The sequence below is a fragment of the Gossypium arboreum genome, chromosome 11, assembly GCF_025698485.1.
Source record: "Gossypium arboreum isolate Shixiya-1 chromosome 11, ASM2569848v2, whole genome shotgun sequence".
In the NCBI taxonomy this organism is placed as follows: Eukaryota; Viridiplantae; Streptophyta; class Magnoliopsida; order Malvales; family Malvaceae; genus Gossypium; species Gossypium arboreum.
The window spans coordinates 136,429,927-136,448,337 of NC_069080.1; the positions used below are offsets into that span (position 1 = coordinate 136,429,927).

The 18,411-nt window shown below is 30.7% G+C and overlaps 4 protein-coding genes and 1 non-coding gene across 8 annotated transcripts; 1 reads left to right on the forward strand and 4 right to left on the reverse strand.

Moving 5' to 3' along the window:
• Positions 1–217: 217 nt before the first annotated feature.
• On the forward strand, positions 218–2,732 carry LOC108471191 (protein POLYCHOME). Its single transcript, XM_017772799.2, has 3 exons — positions 218–413; positions 530–918; positions 1,940–2,732. The coding sequence occupies exons 2-3, from the start codon at positions 532–534 to the stop codon at positions 2,324–2,326; spliced, it is 774 nt and encodes a 257-aa protein (XP_017628288.1). The 5' UTR covers positions 218–413; positions 530–531; the 3' UTR covers positions 2,327–2,732.
• An 805-nt stretch (positions 2,733–3,537) lies between these two features.
• TRNAC-GCA (transfer RNA cysteine (anticodon GCA)) lies at positions 3,538–3,609 on the reverse strand. Its single transcript has one exon. It is a non-coding gene; the product is annotated as a tRNA-Cys (tRNA).
• Positions 3,610–4,470: 861 nt separating this feature from the next.
• On the reverse strand, positions 4,471–6,443 carry LOC108473522 (60S ribosomal protein L6-1-like). The gene is made up of 4 exons (XM_017775136.2): positions 6,099–6,443; positions 5,907–6,013; positions 4,839–5,020; positions 4,471–4,747 (listed from the first exon to the last, which is right to left on the reverse strand). The coding sequence occupies exons 1-4, from the start codon at positions 6,353–6,355 to the stop codon at positions 4,592–4,594; spliced, it is 702 nt and encodes a 233-aa protein (XP_017630625.1). The 5' UTR covers positions 6,356–6,443; the 3' UTR covers positions 4,471–4,591.
• Positions 6,444–6,851: 408 nt separating this feature from the next.
• LOC108473521 (squamosa promoter-binding-like protein 17) lies at positions 6,852–9,659 on the reverse strand. Its single transcript, XM_053021256.1, has 3 exons — positions 9,163–9,659; positions 7,781–7,913; positions 6,852–7,690 (listed from the first exon to the last, which is right to left on the reverse strand). Exons 1-3 carry the CDS (start codon positions 9,532–9,534, stop codon positions 7,152–7,154), a joined length of 1,044 nt encoding a protein of 347 aa, XP_052877216.1. The 5' UTR covers positions 9,535–9,659; the 3' UTR covers positions 6,852–7,151.
• Positions 9,660–12,163: 2,504 nt separating this feature from the next.
• LOC108473520 (uncharacterized) lies at positions 12,164–14,637 on the reverse strand. Of its 4 annotated transcripts, none has more exons than XM_053021258.1 (3): positions 14,275–14,637; positions 13,863–13,981; positions 12,164–12,884 (listed from the first exon to the last, which is right to left on the reverse strand). In XM_053021258.1, exon 3 carries the CDS (start codon positions 12,867–12,869, stop codon positions 12,528–12,530), a length of 342 nt encoding a protein of 113 aa, XP_052877218.1. In that variant the 5' UTR covers positions 12,870–12,884; positions 13,863–13,981; positions 14,275–14,637; the 3' UTR covers positions 12,164–12,527. The 4 variants fall into 4 exon arrangements, with proteins under 4 accessions (XP_052877218.1, XP_052877217.1, XP_017630622.1 ...); XM_053021257.1 differs by having other exon boundaries at positions 12,164–12,920; positions 14,275–14,635; XM_017775133.2 differs by lacking the exon at positions 13,863–13,981.
• Positions 14,638–18,411: the final 3,774 nt, after the last annotated feature.

Sequence of the window (18,411 nt, forward strand, 5' to 3'; positions counted from 1 at the left end):
ATTTATTGAGTTTTTAAACTTAACAATTTTAAAAATTAAGGCTATAGTTTAATCCAAAGTGAAAAAATAAATTAATAATCCTTATATATTCCAGGATTAAATCTAAAATTTCAGCATAATAGAAGGACTAAACCCAGAATAAACACATTTATTTACATTTAAGCGCCTAAACGTAAAATTTGAAAATCAAATGACTCGCACCTGCTAAAAAGTTATTGCTGAAATCACAAAGCAGTCCTTCCCGAGTCTCCTTTCTTTGCCTATAATACCGCCCATTTTTCATTTTGAAAAATTTGCCAAAATTCACCGTCTTCAAAGAGCCAAAAGCTTTTTTTTTTTTCATCTTTTGCTGCTTCAAAGAGACCCTTCATCAACGTTAAAACCCTTTCAAGCAAACCCCCATTTCTTCAAAGGTAAGTAGTTTATTACAAATTGGAACTAACCCAATCCAAAGTTTCAATCATTTTTTTTCTTGCTTTTTTCTCCATTTTCTTGGGAAGTTTTGGATACCCATTTGCTTGTTTTTCAGCAATGGCGGAGTCAAGAGATAGACTCGGGAGAGCCGTTGATATAGCGGAAGTCTTCGCTCGAAGACGGTCTGGGCCTTTGGGGATTCTCTCAGATGAATCGATGGATCTTTTAGGCTCTCCCGTTCGACAATCAGTCACGCGTAGGTCAATGGGTGTTGTTGGTGTTACTACTTCGACGGCGCGTGGTGTAGGGCTCCGACGAGGTGGCAGTTTTGGGACTCCGAGAATAGGTATTCGACGTAGCCGGAATCTTTATCGATCGACCGGAAGAGAGAATGCTTCGGTGACACCGAGTCCCTTGGGCCGTGGAAGAGGTCGTGGTACGGGTAGTGTGTTACCTTCTTGGTACCCAAGAACTCCTCTTAGAGATATCACTGCAGTTGTAAGGGTAATAATCACTTTTTTCTTCTTTATTCATTGGCTTTTGATCTGCTTCTTTAAATTTTGTTTGTTTAATTGCTTTGTTTTGTTTTGGTAATGATAGATTCTTGAAATTATGATCCATTTTTGGTGCTGAAATTTTTGTTCATTCATGAAAGAATACTTCAAAAATTTAAGGCAGTGTGTTTGTTTTTGGTATTACTATGAAAAATTGCTTATTCTGGGTTTGAATGAACTCAATTTACTTTCTTATTTCTGGGTATTGATTCATTGAAAAAAAACCCGCCTTTTGTACCCATTGATTTTAATCTAATTGTTTTTATTTTTAATCATGGTTGTCAATAATCTATTGATGGGTATGTTCCATTTCAGCCTTAAACCGGTATCAAGTAGTTTTGGTCAAAACATTAGTGTGCTTCGGATTGTTTTGGTCAATATCAGTTTCAATCAGTCCGTATTAGCTTGTATAATTAAGTTATTGAGTTTAATTAATAATTAATAATATTATATTTGCATATGAATATGTTGTTATATGTCATTAAATTATATTTGCATGCATATATATATTATATTAAGAAACTAGAAATTAAGGTATATATATACATAGCTATAAACACAAAATGGTATATTGAAACTAGTATATGTATATATACCAATGTTCATAGAGCCATACAGTACATGAAAAGTATCACATTGCTTATCTCTTGTGTGCTTGAATGTGGTTTGTATTTTCTGTTCTTTTGCTAGCTTTTAACGCTTTCATCAACTGTTATTCGTTATACTGCCCTGTTTCATTGTCATCTCATAATTGCATTTGATCTCTTTGGTGCTTAACTCGAGCACCAAATGAAATGTTTGCATTTTATGTGTCAGTCTGAAAATTTCTCGTCTTTCTTTTGGTTCAGTTTTAAGGGGGAAGCATAATTTAGATTCAGGTTCGTCGGAGTCATACATTTCGATCCTAAAAATAGTTCATGGTATATGCATTTTTGCTTATTTTTCACTGAAATTTATAAGGATGTAACCAGGCCATCGAAAGGAGGAGAGCTCGTTTAGGAGATGGTGAAGGCCAAATAGTAGAGACCCCAATACTACCACATGATGAAACTATTCTTGGTTCAAACATGTCATCAGTTGCTCAACTCGAGCACATTTTCTCAACACCAGCTTCAACTACTAGATTGAAGCCTTGTCCTCCATCGGTACGGAATGTATCGAAGATATTGCTCAATGTTACGAACCAGAAACATGAGGAATCTTCGGAGGAGCTTCTTACACCTCAAAAGAAGCTCTTGAATTCCATTGACACTGTGGAGAAAGCTGTGATGGAAGAACTAAACAAAATGAAAAAGACCCCAAGTGCTAAGAAAGCTGAACGACAACACAAGGTCCGAACATTAATGTCGATGCGGTGATGATGTCGACAGAAGCTGGCTGATGATCATCCTCTGATGATGATATGTTTGAATGGCATAGATACTTTCTATCATCATTGTCTTTAGAAGTTTGACATATTCATGAATGTCTATTACCGTATAGGTTCATGAGGGCAATTTTACTTCAATCCTTGCTGAAGGGGTCATTCATGGTTTAAAACCTCGGTAAGCAAGCAACCTTAAGTTTCTTGCTATCCTTCATTCTTTGAAGGGATTAATGTAGGAATAGGAGGATTTTTGTTTCAACTTTCACAATCCATGTAGATAATAATACCTTTTTGGGATTTGGTTCACATTTTTCTAGGGATTCTATATTCATGTTTCTATAATGTACTATCAAAGCTTCATTAGAATGGATGGTTTCTATATGCTTTATGGTTTTTAATTGGTGCAATGCTTTTGCCTTTTTAGATATGATATGGCTATTCTTGCCTCTGCATAATATGATTCTAAGCTTTGTGATGGTTTTTGATTGGATTAAGATTGAGTCGGGTCAATTTAGGTTTTTATAATTTTGGATATTTTGAATTAGAGTTGTTTTGAGTTTGGATCATTTGGTTTTACTAATTGGGGTTTTTCGGGTAGTTGCATCTTGGGTATATGTTATTTTGAATTATTTATTTGAATCATTTCAAGTTTGATTATTTTGTATTTGAGTTATTTTAAGTTTAAGTTGAGTGTATTCTGGTTGAGAACATTTTATAATTAAAATGGGATAGTTTGAGTTTTCGAGTTTGAATTTTTTTGTTCTGAGTAATTTTGAATTTATGTTGGATAAATCAAATTGAAATAGAATTAATATATTATTATTAATAAAAAAGTAAAAATTGAAAAAGAGTGTTTTAAAAAATATTTTGGAGTTGAGCTAGAGTGGATTTGATTTAAAATTGTCTTAAATTCTATTTTGAAAAATTTAATAAAACCCCTAACTTACCTACTATTTTAACTTGATTTATAATAAACAAAAAAAATTAGAATAGAAAATTAGAATTTAAATTGTCAAGTTTTATAAAAATAAAATAAAATAAAATAAAGGCTCATTGCATCGATTAATCTTTATAGTATTTACTTTTTTCCACTTTGATTTTTAATTCCTTCTAAAAAACTTAGATTAGGAGTTCCAGCTACTCATTATCTATGTGCCAGACGATGTCATCTGAATAATTTAAAAAGTAAAATTCATAAACATTAGGGCCCAACCGGGTTCGAACCGGTGACCTCTTGATCTGCAGTCAAATGCTCTACCACTGAGCTGTGGACCCAATTTGTTTGTAGCTTAGCTTATTAAGCTATTTGTATATTATATACCCGATTCAAAATTCATTAAAAGTTGAATAAAGATTTTGGGATATCTTTAAAAAAAAAAACATAACAAAATACTATTATATATTCATCTATAACCACTATTTCTAAAAATTAATTTAACTTTAATTTTAAATTATAAATAAATATCTTTAATATTTTTCCAGAAGTTAATATTTTATTTTGTTCAACCAATTTTTCTTTTAATAAAATTAGTTTCTAGAAAAGTGGAAATTTTCTTTTTCCATTTTAAATTGTTTACTATTTCATATTATATATATTTTTAAAAAATTATATTATATTGAATTTTGTAAATTTTAATCTTTCAATGTTATTTGAATTTTTATTTTAATTATTTTATGTTTTTTTAAAAAACTTGAGTTGAAGAGTAGGTTGAATATGGATTGTGTATAATTATAATTTTATGTTTTAAAATTTGATAATGTAATGAAATTTTATTAGTAGCTAAAACTTTTAATTTTTAATATAATATTAATATAAATTATTCTCAAAGATTTAAGTTATGAAAATAACAAATATCTATAAAATTACAATTCCAAGAAAGTTATGCGTTTATTATGTACAAATTAATGAAATTAATTATGAATATATATTTTAAAAATAAACCAAATATAAAATATATTTAGTTTTTTTAATACCAATTCTAGATTTTTGCATATTGGTAATTTTCAAACAATCTAACAAAAACTTGCATAAGAAAAAAAAGGGTAACAAAAATTGAATCAAATTAAGAACAAAAACACAAATTCAAGTAATAAAATTAGGGTTTTTTTTTTTTTTGCATTATCAACCAAAAATAATATCACAAAATTCAGGGTTTTTTTTTCCTTATATCATCTTTTAAATAAATCCATTGATATCCATTGATAGTCTTAAGAAACCAAAGTAAAATCACTTAAACTAAATGCAAAATTTTCCTCTCTAGAAGACAAGCTCATGAGGTTTCATGCCGGATTTGAGCGAAAACCTAGCGGCAAGGTAGGCTTTCAATTCCGGGACTCCATCGATCGACTTTATCAAAAAGGCATCGACGGCCTTCTGATCTTCTTTCTTATCTTCGGGTAGTTTCTTCTTGTCCTGTAATATATGGATAACAGGGGGAATCGAATTATATAAATCCGATTAATACGGCTTAAACTATATTATAAATGCAAAACAAGAAACCAACCTCTTTCTCAGCTTCGAAAAACTCTCCCTCGGTTTTCTTCTTCTTGTTTTCTACTTCCTTGGCGAAGTACTTGTCATCGAACTTGTCTAGGTTAACCCCGGAGATGTCGATCTTGGTGGAAGTGGCAATGACGTAGGATTGGTTCACACGCCGTAGAGGAACACCGTTAATCTTGAATGGTCCTGCAATGAAAGGGAATTCCGCAAATTTAAAACAAAGAACTAGAACGAAGAATGATAGATATTCAACATAAAAAACAAGAACCAGCAAAGAAATAGCGATAATCTAGCAACACTAAGCTAGAAGAGACAAATTTGGGAAACGATGTCAGGAAACAAATACAAAACACACAAAATCATCAAGTCAGTTGCTCGGGTTATGATTTCGGGTTATAATAAACATCTATGTTAGTTGCATTCTAGTGCAAGTATTGAATATAATTATGTTTTCATCTTTTCTATGTTTCTCCATATATAAAGGGTTCGGGTCATATCGCATACCTATATCATGTGTAGATAGATTTTCAACAAAAACAATGAGAACCGAGTTCATGAACCAGCCAAGAAATAACTAGCCACACTAAGCTAAAAGAGACAAATTTGGATACCATGTTGGAAAACAAATATAATGCACACAAAATCATCAAGTATGCCGCTCGGGTTATGATTTTGGGTTGCAATACACATCTATGTTAGTTGCACTAGAATTGAATATAAGCATGTTACGATCTTTTCTAAGTTTCTCCATATATATAAAGGGTCCGGGTCATATCCAATAACCTATATGTCTAGATAAGTGCCGAAAATGAGTGTCGGACACGACATACTTCAAGAAAAATGTAATAACACCATTGCCATGCATCAACTTTGCATTTGAATTACAAAAATATTACATTAATTAATTAATTTTTTACACAATGAACTGCAATTGCTTTAAAATTACACTTAACACTCACTAATTCCATTTCATAAAAAAAAACCCAAACCAAAATTCAACAAAACAAGAACAATATCACAATCAAACAAGTGATAGCAGTAAATAAATTCCAAAACAATGCTAAAAAATTACCAGTAACCAAAAGGAGCCCAGAGCTGAGTTGCTTCAAGAAAACAACTCTCTTTCCCATAAATCTCCCAGCCAACAAAATCAATACCGTTCCTGGAGTAATGCTAGCCCTAAAAAAAATAAAACCCAACATTAAAAAACATATCTTTAGAGATCTACAAATTTTATAAAAATAACATTTAAATAAAAAAAAACCTGAGTTTGGTGGGTTTGGTCTTGCGCTTATTAAGAAGCGGTTTCTTGACATCGTCGGCGGGGTAAAACTTAGGAGGCTTCTCGACGGCAGTGGTGGGTTTGGGATTGGGTTCGTGGCGGGGGAAAACGCCGCCGTTTTTGGCCTTGATTGCCCAAAGGCCACGCTTGTGGTACATTTTAGACCTTGAGTACTTACCCACACCGCGAATTAGATCTGGGTTTCGGGTCTTGATTGGGGTTTTCCTTTCGGCCGCCATTTTAGCTGTAAAACCCTTTTGCAGTGCTCTGGTTCTGGTCTTTTAAATGGCGTATGATAATTTAACAATGGAATTTCTAAATCTAGGGTTTTAGGGAGGTCAAGTTTTGAGTGTTAATGGGCTTTAGGGTTTTGGGCTTTTTGAAGACATTGATTTTAAGAAGGCTTTAACAAAAAAATCCATTAATAATTGGGTAAACTGCATCTAACCTCACTAAATTGTTTATGAATTTATTTTTTAATTACTCAACTTTAGAAAATTACAAAATAATTTCTGAATCTTTTAAAAATCTTCATTTAAATCATGTGAAGTACACATGGATTGCTACACAAATTATCATGCCAACACTGTTAAAAAAATTAATATTTTAGTCTACACTTCCTTTAAAAAAAGCAATTTGACACTTTTGAAAAATTAATGGTCAAAATTAACACTGCTTAAAATATTGATGGCCAAAATAAAATAAAATAAAATAGACAAAAAATATAAACATTGATGATTAAATTTATAATTATACATTTTTCTTTAAAATCGAGCCAACCCGATGATACCTCTATGTCCAAGTAATAACATTTTTTATAATAGTCCAAGGAATAACATTGATCATAGATAAATACCAAAACATCGTCTAGTAATGCCTGACTTAATGATTCAGGCAACAACAATGGCAAATACAGGGGATAGTTCGGGTTTATTCCGTTAAAACATAAAATCTGATGCTCGGAAAAGTACGAATACAACATAAGAACTGGCACGAAAACAGGACAACAAGATGGGAAAGAGAAACGGGACGAACTTAGAGTGACCAGTGAACATACTGTGCCGATGTGTCAAATGATCTGGAGTGCTGCTCAAGTTCCATGTGTTGCACGCTGTTTTGCTGAGGCAACTCAAGCCTGCCGAAATGTTGAGCATCAGCAGGCTCCGAGGTTTGCAAATACGGGTTTACGAATGTGCCATGGGGCATTGGTTCGGTGTTCATCATGTCGTTAACACCAAGAGCCGAAGCTCGGTTTTTGGAGCCCCATGGTTGATTTGACAGAAGAGAGAGAGCACAGCTAGAGTCACTAACTCCCGTGAACCATTCTCCTTGAGAAGTTGTGGTACTGGAAAAACCGGTCCCTCCTAGTGAACCTTGAAGGAAAATATCACCCGAAGAAGGATTCTCCGAGTTGTTTGGCCACGGATGATGATGTTGAAGTGACTTTCCCGGAGCTGTGTTTTGATTTCCAGGTATGCGGTCCAACGATCTCATTGTTGGGCATGCATCTTTTCCGGAAACCCTTGAATAAGCCGTGAAATCCAAGATAAAGCTTCTACCTCGACCATTGCTTTCTGCATCATAGTTGTTGAATCCGGACAACATATCAATTACACACGTAATAGGAACTGCAAGTCAGAAAAGTACAAAAACTGAGAACTAACCGATAACAGATGAAGATAGCCTGCCGAAATGAGGGGGAAATAATGATCCAGGCGATGGTTTTCTGCGACGCTCGTTGTGACCAGCTAGCCGTCTACGGCAACTCCGTTTCACTTTGTCAAATTCAGGAAGCTGGTGAAACCTAAATTAGAGATTAGAACAAAAGATGTTAATGTTATTACACACACAAAAAGATTCCGAATTTCTTTCATTGGAAACCAAACCCGGCAAGAACTCATAATGTTCGACATGAATATAAGGATCGGAAACCAAACCTAAAGGGAGTAGTAGGGTTAGCCCATAACTGAAATTAGGGTTCTTGATAAATACTCAAATGAGTACGAGGGTATGATCCTCTAACGATCCAACACCCATACATAAACAAGCTCTAAAAAATTCTAGATCTTAGAACAATAGACACGCACTTATGTTACTCTGACTCGGACTTGATCCTATCGAAAACTCGGGTTTTATATAAAAAAGCATTGAACAAAATGGGAAACTATAATCAATGCTAAAAGCCAAATAATCTAACCAAAACCTGCACTCATATAAGCTCCAATAAACATCTCTATGATGTATCAATGCAAAGAGTAAAAGACTACTAGCTCCCATGGAACTAATAAACCAATAATCACAATAAAATCTATGTTACTCGGATTCAAGTATCAAGTCTCGAATATGTATAAAACAAAGGTATGTGCTTCAAAACATGATAAAAAAGCTGTTGAGGGAACTTCCAAGTTCCGATACTTTCGGAAAAAGTTTTCGAAGTTCTGTCTATCAGGCGGCTGGCCAAACTCTCCAACAATAGTCCCTTCCGTGAACCGTTTGGGGCTCTCAGCCAAGACGGAAGGCAAAACCCCACCGGCGACAATACCAACAATTGGTGGGAGTTTGACTATCTGCCTGGTAAGCGTTACTTCAAAAACTTTTCCCGAATTAGTGTGTATATATATAAGGCAAGGGTATGTCTGAAGGTTTTTTTTTTTTTTAGTTCTTCCATGTAATTAGGGGTACTGAACAAAGAATTTGAACAGGACTAATAAGTAGCAGAAAATAAAAGAGCTATCGAGTAAACTTCCGATTAATTTGGGAGAATTCTTCAAAATGACATCCCTCTTCGGGCAGTCGACTCAACCCCAACAATAGTCCCCTTCGTGAACCCTTCAAGGCTCTCAGTCGAGGTGGGAGACAAAACCTGACGACAATACCAACTATTGATGGGAGTTTGAGCGATTGTTCGACAAAACACTTCAAAAATTTCTTCCAAATTGGACGTCGATTTAATTGAAATACAAATAATAATAAAAACTTTAATCCATTGCAATTTAAAACACTAATCAAATCAATACAAATATTAAAAATATAGGGAAGTAAAAAGGTGAAACCTGCTACACTGCTGACAAAACCTTTGTTCAATACCAGCAACAATGGCTTTAGGTGATTTTGAATGAGTAACACAAACTTTATGCCTTGCATAATAAGCCTTAACATCACTCAGATCCACTTCACACCCTTCTACTTGACACCTCGGTGGTTGACCACCGTGAATCATCCCACCAGCCCTAGGTTTCTTACAACCCAGAGGTCGCTGTGACGGTGGTGATTGAGTCTTCATAGTAGCAGGACCATCGTTGACAGCGGCGGAGGAATCATTGAAGTAGATATTTCGACCCAACTTCAAGGCGTTGTTGTTGAGTGAATCAATGGAAGAACCACCTGAGTCAGACAGAGAACTCGAACCCATTTCCATGAGTGACTCAGTGGTGCTCTTTCATGGGTTTTATCTTCTTTATGTTATCTCAAAACTGTAAACAGAAACACACACTCTTTACCCAATTTCAGAAAAGGGTAGCTAAAAATGGGGATTCTTTTGTTTTTTCCTATAAAACAAAAGCATAATGAGAATAGAAATATGGGTAATTGCATTTATAGTTACCTAATTATTAGTAATTATTTTTATCACTTAATTATAAAAATTACAAAATCATCATTAACTATTTAGTTTTATTTTTTTTATCGCCACCTGGCTAATTGTGACAACTTTTATAATAACTTTAACTTTCAATATTTATAAATTATGTCAATTCAGTATTGATTCTAAAAAAAATTAACCTTTAAAATTTAAGCATTGTGCAATCTGTTTTTTTTTCTTATTTTACTTTTTCTTTTTTTGTGTGTGATATTGAGGTTTAATTTTAAAAGAACGAAAAAAAATGAAAATTGTTATCCTGAATTTTTCGGTGTTTTTATTTTTTGTATACTTTCATTCAAATTTAGCTACTAAATTTGTTATTTTAGCTTTTTAAGTGAAAAGGATCACAAATAAAAACAAAATTACAAAAAAATTAAATAGCATAATGCGTAAATGTAAAAGGTTAATTTTTTTTAGAATCAAGACTAAATTGACAAAATATATAAATATTAAGGGTTAAAGTTGCTATTATACCAATTTAAATAGATACCATCGTTAGCCCGCTCGGAACTAAATAGAGCTAAAATTGAATAATTAAATGATCATTTTGTAACTTTTTATAGTTGAATGGCTAAAAAAATACTAATAATTAAGGGATTAATTTGTAACTTTTATTAATTAGATGATAAAATTTCTAATAAGAATTATGTGAATTTCAAAAAAAAAAAGAGAGAGAGAAGGAGAGAAAATATTAAAAAGTTGTGGAAAAAGAGAGAGAGAATATGAATTTGCTGAGTGAGTTGACAGTAAAAGTGGCTCAATGCCAGCAATGAGAGGTGTGTATAGTGAACGACTTCATCTTTCAACTGTCATCTAAATAAAATAATCCCCAGCTCCCCCACCAAAGATTTTGAAAATGATGCTGATTTGACACGTAAAACTATTAATTAAGATTTTATATTATTAATTTATTGTTTAATTTATGTTAAATCAAAAATAAATTAATTATTTCTGTTAAAATTTTTATTTATTTTTATTGTTAAAAGTTGACATAGTTAATAGAATAACCATACAGTTATTATATTATTTCGATGTATAATGACTAGTTTTTAACAATAGAAATGAATAGAACGTTTAATGACGAATCAACTTGCTCTTTGATCTATTTTATGATGATTAATTTATTCAATTTTAAATAGAAAACAAAATGTAATTCAACTCTTAGTACAAAAGTTTTAACTATACTTTTACCGATTTCACTTTGTTGGCAAAGTTTAAAACTTTAAAATTTGAGTAAATTCAAGTTTCGTGATTAGCGTGTATGAGTTTTGTTTATATTCTCGTTCATTATTTGTTTGTATTTTATATTATATTTGTGATTATATTATATTTATATTTTGATTTTTTTAAAAATCAAAATGATTTAAATTAAAATTAACTAAACTTCAATTTCAAATGGTTTAAATTAAAATGGTTAGATTTGAAATAAGAAATTTTGTATTAAAAGAACTTAATTAAATTATTTAATTAACCGATAGAGTAAAACAACTTAAATTCAATTGTTAAATTGTAAGAAGAGTTAAAATCAACATTTGTACACTTAATCGAAGAATAAAAATGTTTAAATTAAATTATTAATTTGTGAATTTGAAAAAATATTTAGACTTTTCCATGGGTCGACTAAGTAAAAATTTAAGCTCATATTTTAGGTCCGAATTTAGCTTGAAAATGAATCTAAAATTGTGCCTAAGTACAACCGAATAAAAATATTAAAACCGTGTCCAATCTACATTAATTTTTTTATACAAAAATATAATATATCAAAATACTAAAGCCATTAAAATAAATGTTTCTCAACAAACAAAAAATTAAAAAATATACTTAAATAACACTAAGTTAAGAGCAACTTAACAAGAAATTTTTTAAAATACTAACAAAATTAATAATAAAATAAAAGTTATACAATATCTAAATAATAACAATAAAATAGTATCAATATAATAGTAGAATGATAGCAGAACAATAAAAAAAAAATAATAGTTGTATTCTTTTTCCTGCAAATTCAAGCTAGGTCAAACTTAGCTCAAATAAAAAAAATTTACCCAAAGCCCAGCCTATTTTAAAAACAGACCTTATTGTTTTGTCTAAACCCATTTTTCAGTTTATATTTTTACCTAAACCCTCTCATTTTTAAAATAGACCCTCAAGTTGGACAGAATGGCCTGACCCATCAACAAATCTAAAAAATTATTTACTTTAATAATAATATTAGTTTAATCGATCAAAATCCACTATGAATAACAATTAAAATATCGAAATCTAAAAAAAAAAAATTAAATATAAGCAGAAATATTCCATAAATTTTCAACAATAATACATAAAGCTCACTATCCATATTGCTAGAAACATGCAAAATGAACCAACATAATTTCCCGTACGTATGATACATAATAAAGATGATACGCAATTTCTACGAAAGAAAACATCGCTAACTCGATTTGATTTGAAAAAAACTTTGGCATTAGCAACTCACAAGAATGTCATCGACATATACGAGTGCTTTCACTCCATCTGTTTTCTTCCTCCAAACCCTAAATCACATTGTAGAAGCCCTTTCTCATTGTATGGAAAGGAACAAAAACCATGCCTATAGAAAACATTAGTAACATCATCAAATCGAAAAACCCCGATGTTGGATTCCGAGACTACACAAACGAATCAAATGTGACAAAAAGGAAAAAACCGAATCCATACATAAGCAAGCAAACAAGCATTACTTTTAGTACGAGAAAAGAAGGTAAAAGACACGGTGACGGTTATTCAAAACCTCGTCATTTGCACTCAACAATAGCTTCGGCGGCCCGTTGAGGTTTGTTTTTGCGCCTGCTACCATTTTGTCGATACCCCACAGGTTTAATCGAATCATTGGTGCTTAACTCTGTCGTAATCCCATTTTCTTTCGCCTGCATTGACCTTTTCCGTTTCCGTCCGTTCTCCGTGACAGCTTGATTTTTCGTCTCCTTGATTGGAACTGAACCTTTTACATCACCACTATCTTCTTCTGTCTTCTCCACTTTGAGTTCCTCGATGATTTCATCGTCGCCACTCCCGGGATCTTCACGAGACGAAACAACAACAGCCTGCTTCTTTACTTTTCCTCTACCTCTTCTCATTGTACAAATTAATCACTTTCCAAAGCAATTTCAAACAAATTAACAAGGTTTCTGTGATTGTAAAGAAACAACAACATCGATTCAGTAAAAAAATTCGACGTTCGTACGATTACACGAAATACATATCATGCTAACAATACATTTGAGTAAACTATCAGTTGAATTACAAAAATTAAACAGAAAGGAAGTCACTTAGATTCTAAATTGATCTCTGAACTTAAAAATCTTCTGAGTCCTTCAAGTATCAGTAGTATATCAATCAAGTCCTTAAATCAAATTATAAACACTTGTGCACTTATTATATCGGCAACTTGAAATCTAAAGGGTTAAAAAGAACAATGTCCCTAAGATTTAAGAAGGCTAACAAAGGCATCAAATCCAATTCGTCAATACAGTAAATACATACGTGTTTTAAATATGTTTCATGTCATATTTGAGCTGCATTTAACGCTTAAGCTAATGACTAAGCCAACGGAAAAACTTGATCGATACCAGGGGCGAACGGAGGGGGGCAGGCAGGGGCAATGGCCCTCCCTAAAATGAAAAATTGCAGCTTTAGACCACCAAAATTCATAAAATCCTAAGTTAATATATGGTAAAATTATAGTTTGACCCCCCAAAAATGCTAGGATTTCGATTTAATCCTTTTGAAAACCATAAAGATATAAGCCAATACAATGATGAAATTATATTTTAACTCTCCTAATAATATATAACTTAATCTTGCCAAAAATTTCTTGCTTCGGCCCTAGTTGATATGATATAGACCAGCTTAAAATCCGGATCATAGTTCAAGTACTTCTAGAGATATTAACCCTAAATTAAATGAAAAACATTCATGTAATCATTCCATCATTACAAACAAAATCATTCACCTCTTCTTAGCTTATCTTGCAAAAGATATAACAAAAGAAACTGTATGTGTATGTGTGTGTGTATGCATATATACATATATATAAAGTTCCCATTTCTAAGAAACTTCGAAGAACTCACCTAAACCAGAAGAGAAAATCCTAAATGATTCATCCAACAACAGATTTTGCCCCTTTTGAAATCAATAAGAAATGAAATTTTCCTGGATTTCGAATCCTCTTTCTATTTCCCTACATTTTCTGGGAAAAAAATAATAATCAAAAGCATAAGAAAGAGAGTAAAGCAACCTAATTTCAAACTGTATTAAAACCAACAATAAATCCATGTAATCTTCAATTTTCAGTAACTAACTAACAAAAGATTGAGTAAAGCAAAAGCCTTATTCATGTTTTTTTTCAATTAAGCCCATAAAGATTTCAAATCTATAACCCAAAATAGCTATATATATTCTTCATTGACTAAATTACACCACCAAACACAGCTTTAACTTCACATAAAGCAAGTACAACATAAATGAAATGATGAAGCTTACCTTGAAATATAGATCAATAATCTGCATCTTTGAAACAAATCCCATTGTATAAATCAATGAAGCTACTAAATCCCCAATAAAAAAAGTTGGGTTTTTTGCTCTTTCTTTCAATGGATTTTTTTTTCAAATGAGAAAGCCATTAAAGAACAAAACGGAAGCTTCTTTTTTATTTTTTTAACTATGATCTGAATGAGAAACAGAGGGGAAAAAACCCAGATCAGATTATGTGGTGTAAGTTAAAAAAGATGAACAATTAGGAAATTTTTTTGGAGAAAAAATAAAATAAAATCAGAGGCTTTTTTGCTTTGCTTACTGTTTAGGAAGAAATTTATGAATCTTGTGTTCACCCTTTTTTATTAGATCATTTTATCTCAAGTTTGACTGTGGGTGTGTGTTTGGGTGGGTTTGACTTACACGTGTGCGGTGATTACAGCTTAACTTTAGTGTTTGCACACTGTATTTTCACCCGTTGGATTGGGATTCTGTGAGCTTGGGGTTGGTTTTTGAATTCATACGCCAACGCCTGACAAAAACTCCTTTTGATTTGGAAAAATAAAAATTAAAAAATAAATTAAAATAATTCGATTTGAATTATTCTAGTCAATTTTAATAAGTAATTTGAGTTCGAATCTAGTTAAATTTTACAATTCAAATAATAAATTAATACAAATACTCTTTTGGTCCTTTTCAATTTTAAAATGAATAAATTAGTCTCTTTCTCAACAAAAATTACAAAAATTCAAAATTTATATTTTTTATAAATTATAAAATATGAAAAATCTAAAATATATATTAAAATTTTAAATAATAATTTTTTCTAAAATAATAATTTTATTGACCTAAATAAGTTAATTAATGATTTAAGTTATCATACTAAAGTATTTTTTATTTTGTTTTGAAAAATTTTCAAATATATATGGTTTCAAATTTATGTGCTCTAATATGGAATTAGTTATACTGTAACAAGATTTTAATTTGACATATTTTAATTTTTTAAATTTAACTCGAATAATTTCACTCGATTCAACTCAATTCAGTTCGAAAAAATTTCAAATTAAGTTAGAATAATAAAATAGGACTTGTCAACTCAATTAATTCAAGTCTTTTTATTCGACTCGATTTGATCGAACGTTCACCTTTATGGAAAATTATCTTTTTTTTTTGTAAATGTGCTTGATAGGAAAGAGAAAAAAATGAAAAAAAAACGAAATAATTTGCTCTTCATCTATTGCTAGATAAAGTTGAAAAACGAAAGGAAAGAAAATAAAACATTTGGAAAATGAATAATTTTGAACTAATATGCACTTATTTCTCATTTTCTTTTCTCTCGTCATTCCAAGTAAGAATAATTAATTTTTATGCATTATGATGGAAAATTGTCATCTCTCCTATTTTCTTTTCTCTCATTTTTCTTCTCAACCAAACATACTCAAATTTCATTCTCTACTTTATCACCCAACCAAAGACACTCTTAATGCTTGTTCGAATTATAGATTCATGAGTTACGAAGAAATTTTTTACAATTCATGAAAATCTTTTTAAGGTTCGTGATTATAATAATATCATTTTCAAAGTTCTTCTTAAGAATGCAACGTGCATTACCTTTGCATCTATATTCAAATATAAATTTAAATTTGAGTTTAAGTAAAAGTATGTATTGGATTGAATATATTTATTTATTTTTAAAATTTTTAGGATTATTAAAATTGGTAAAAGCACATTTGCAGTCTCTCACAATTTTAATATTGAGCAAATTAGTCCTTCTAAAAATGGAGTAATTTAATCCCTATCAATTTTAAAAGTAAACAATTAAGGACAATTAATCACTATGTTAATATTTTCCATCAATTATATATAATTTATACCAGTATAATATCAAATTTAGCCCTGGATGCCTTTATATTCTATGTAACTATTGATAGAATGTGTAAATGTTATAGGCTAACCGTTAAATCAAGATCAAATTGATGAACACGTAAATTTTAAAGCTAAATTTTTATTAAACTAATAAAAGTATCTACTATTTATCATAATTGCTCGAATTTAAGAAAAAAGGATCGATTTATTTAATATTAAAATCGAAAGAAATTAAAATCAAAATATAAATCCAATAATGAAAATTGACGTCATAAAAACTTAAAAAAAAAACTGTAACATGATTCAATGAATTATCGTTGAATTATATAATCCAAACTCTTCATTTACATGCACAGCTCTTTACATCTCCTACTTAAAGTAAAGAAAACACTAATTATTTCTCGAGAAAAGAATGCCCAAAATCAAAGATCCAATCCTTAAAAAAACCAAACAAAGAAATGATGAACAAACTGATCAAAACGAAGCTAGTTCTGGGTAGGATTCGAAACACTAGTTGGTGCTTCCCTTAAACTTGGCTCCACAGCTTTCTTGGGCTCTTCAATGGCGCCACCATTGATGAACTTGCTTTGAGTTTTACCAGTAGGAAATGAAGAAGAAGAAGACAATACCATCTTTCTTGAAATCTGATACATTTCTCCATGGCAGGTGAGACTCAATGAAGAACATATTAAGAATATGTGAAATATAATTAAAGCATGGAAAGATATTGAATTCATTAGAATTTCAGAGAAGGAGAAGAGGAAGAAAAGATTACAGTGAATTAAAGAGAGAAAATAAATGATTCAAAAGGATCTGGAAAACTTTGGAGTTGGTTTGTTTTTAAGGGTCAAGAACATGCATGCGTGCTCTTTTTGCACGTGGTATGCCCATAAGCCCTCCACTAGCATATCATATATATATATATATATATATAATTTAACTTAAACAAAATAAATAGAATATTAAATTTGAGCACTCCACTAGCATATCATATATATATATATATATATATATATATAATTTAACTTAAACAAAATAAATAGAATATTAAATTTTATTTATTACAAATAATTAGTATGTGAAATTATATATAGGTTTTATATATCTTTTAAGAGAGGTTCGAATTTAAATTATGATAGTAAAAATAAATTATCATTTTAATAGTTTATACATTTATAATTTTAAATGATTAAAATCAAATAATATTTTGAGGGCTAAAGTGTAATTTTACCATTATTAATTTAAAATTTTATAAATTATAAAGAAGTCCTTTTATGGGGCTAGGGCTAGAGATGTGCAAAGGCGGGCCGGGCCGGTCTCAACTAAAAAGTTAGGCTCGTTTCTAGGCTATGGCTTGGCTCGCCAAAAAATAGGCCAAAAATTTTTCCAAGCCGACCCAAATAAAAATATTAAAACTTGGGCTCGGCTCGCCTATATTAATTTTTATATTATTTTTACATAATTTAAAATATATATAATACATCAAAATAAATATTTCCCAATAAATTGAAAATAAATTTTAAAAAATATGTATGCTTAAATAACACTAAGATAAATGCAAATTAACAAGCAAATGCCTCTAAAATAATAACAAAATTAACAATAAAATAAGTTTTATACAATATCCAAACAATAACAATAAAATAATAGTACATAATAGTAAAATTGTAGCAAAATAGGGAGGAAACAAAAAGAAAATAATATTTCCTTCAGTGAATTCAGGCCGGGCCCTAGCCAAAAATGTCTTATCCGAGGTTCGACCTGTTTTTTAAACGAACTTTATTTTTTTGTCTAACCCATTTTTCATGCGTATATTTTTACTTAAATCCTCTCACATTTCAAGCAAGCATTCAGGTAAAGCCGAATTACACTCATTTCATAAAAAGGCCAAATGTAGAAGTATACATGTTGTCTATAGCCAATGGTCCACAAAGGAAAAAAAACTTATGAAATGGTACGAGAGCCATAACCCCTTCCCATGCAAAATGGAGTTTCATAACTATGCATAGATCAAACTTAAAGTGTTATACTAAATTCAAGAGTAATTTTGGTTTGGTTTTGTAAGATTTTCTCAAATTTTTTTATATTAAATTTTGATTTTAATTTTTTTTACTTGAAGAAAGATCATCAAAAGAAAAGATTCAAAAACAAGAGACATTAAAGAAAAAAGGAAAGAAAAAAAAAGCAAAAAAAATTAAATATTATTGTGACAAAAACACTAACAATATTCATGCTATCAACTTTATTCTGATCTTATGTTTCATTTGGTATTTAAATAAC

Bases quoted from the DNA above. Each gene is read 5' to 3' on its own strand.
- LOC108473522 (XM_017775136.2), bottom strand. From the start codon at position 6,355: ATGGCGGCCGAAAGGAAAACCCCAATCAAGACCCGAAACCCAGATCTA. The intron at 5,021-5,906 runs GTAATTTTTTAG...CTTTCATTGCAG, and splicing joins TGGGCTCCTTTTGGTTACTG to GACCATTCAAGATTAACGGT. The intron at 4,748-4,838 runs GTTGGTTTCTTG...CATATATTACAG, and splicing joins TTTTCGAAGCTGAGAAAGAG to GACAAGAAGAAACTACCCGA.
- LOC108471191 (XM_017772799.2), top strand. From the start codon at position 532: ATGGCGGAGTCAAGAGATAGACTCGGGAGAGCCGTTGATATAGCGGAA. The intron at 919-1,939 runs GTAATAATCACT...GGATGTAACCAG, and splicing joins ATATCACTGCAGTTGTAAGG to GCCATCGAAAGGAGGAGAGC.
- LOC108473521 (XM_053021256.1), bottom strand. From the start codon at position 9,534: ATGGAAATGGGTTCGAGTTCTCTGTCTGACTCAGGTGGTTCTTCCATT. The intron at 7,914-9,162 runs CTTTTTACTTCC...TTTAGGTTTCAC, and splicing joins AGCAGTGTAGCAGGTTTCAC to CAGCTTCCTGAATTTGACAA. The intron at 7,691-7,780 runs GTTAGTTCTCAG...ACTATGATGCAG, and splicing joins GCTATCTTCATCTGTTATCG to AAAGCAATGGTCGAGGTAGA.
- LOC108473520 (XM_017775133.2), bottom strand. From the start codon at position 12,869: ATGAGAAGAGGTAGAGGAAAAGTAAAGAAGCAGGCTGTTGTTGTTTCG.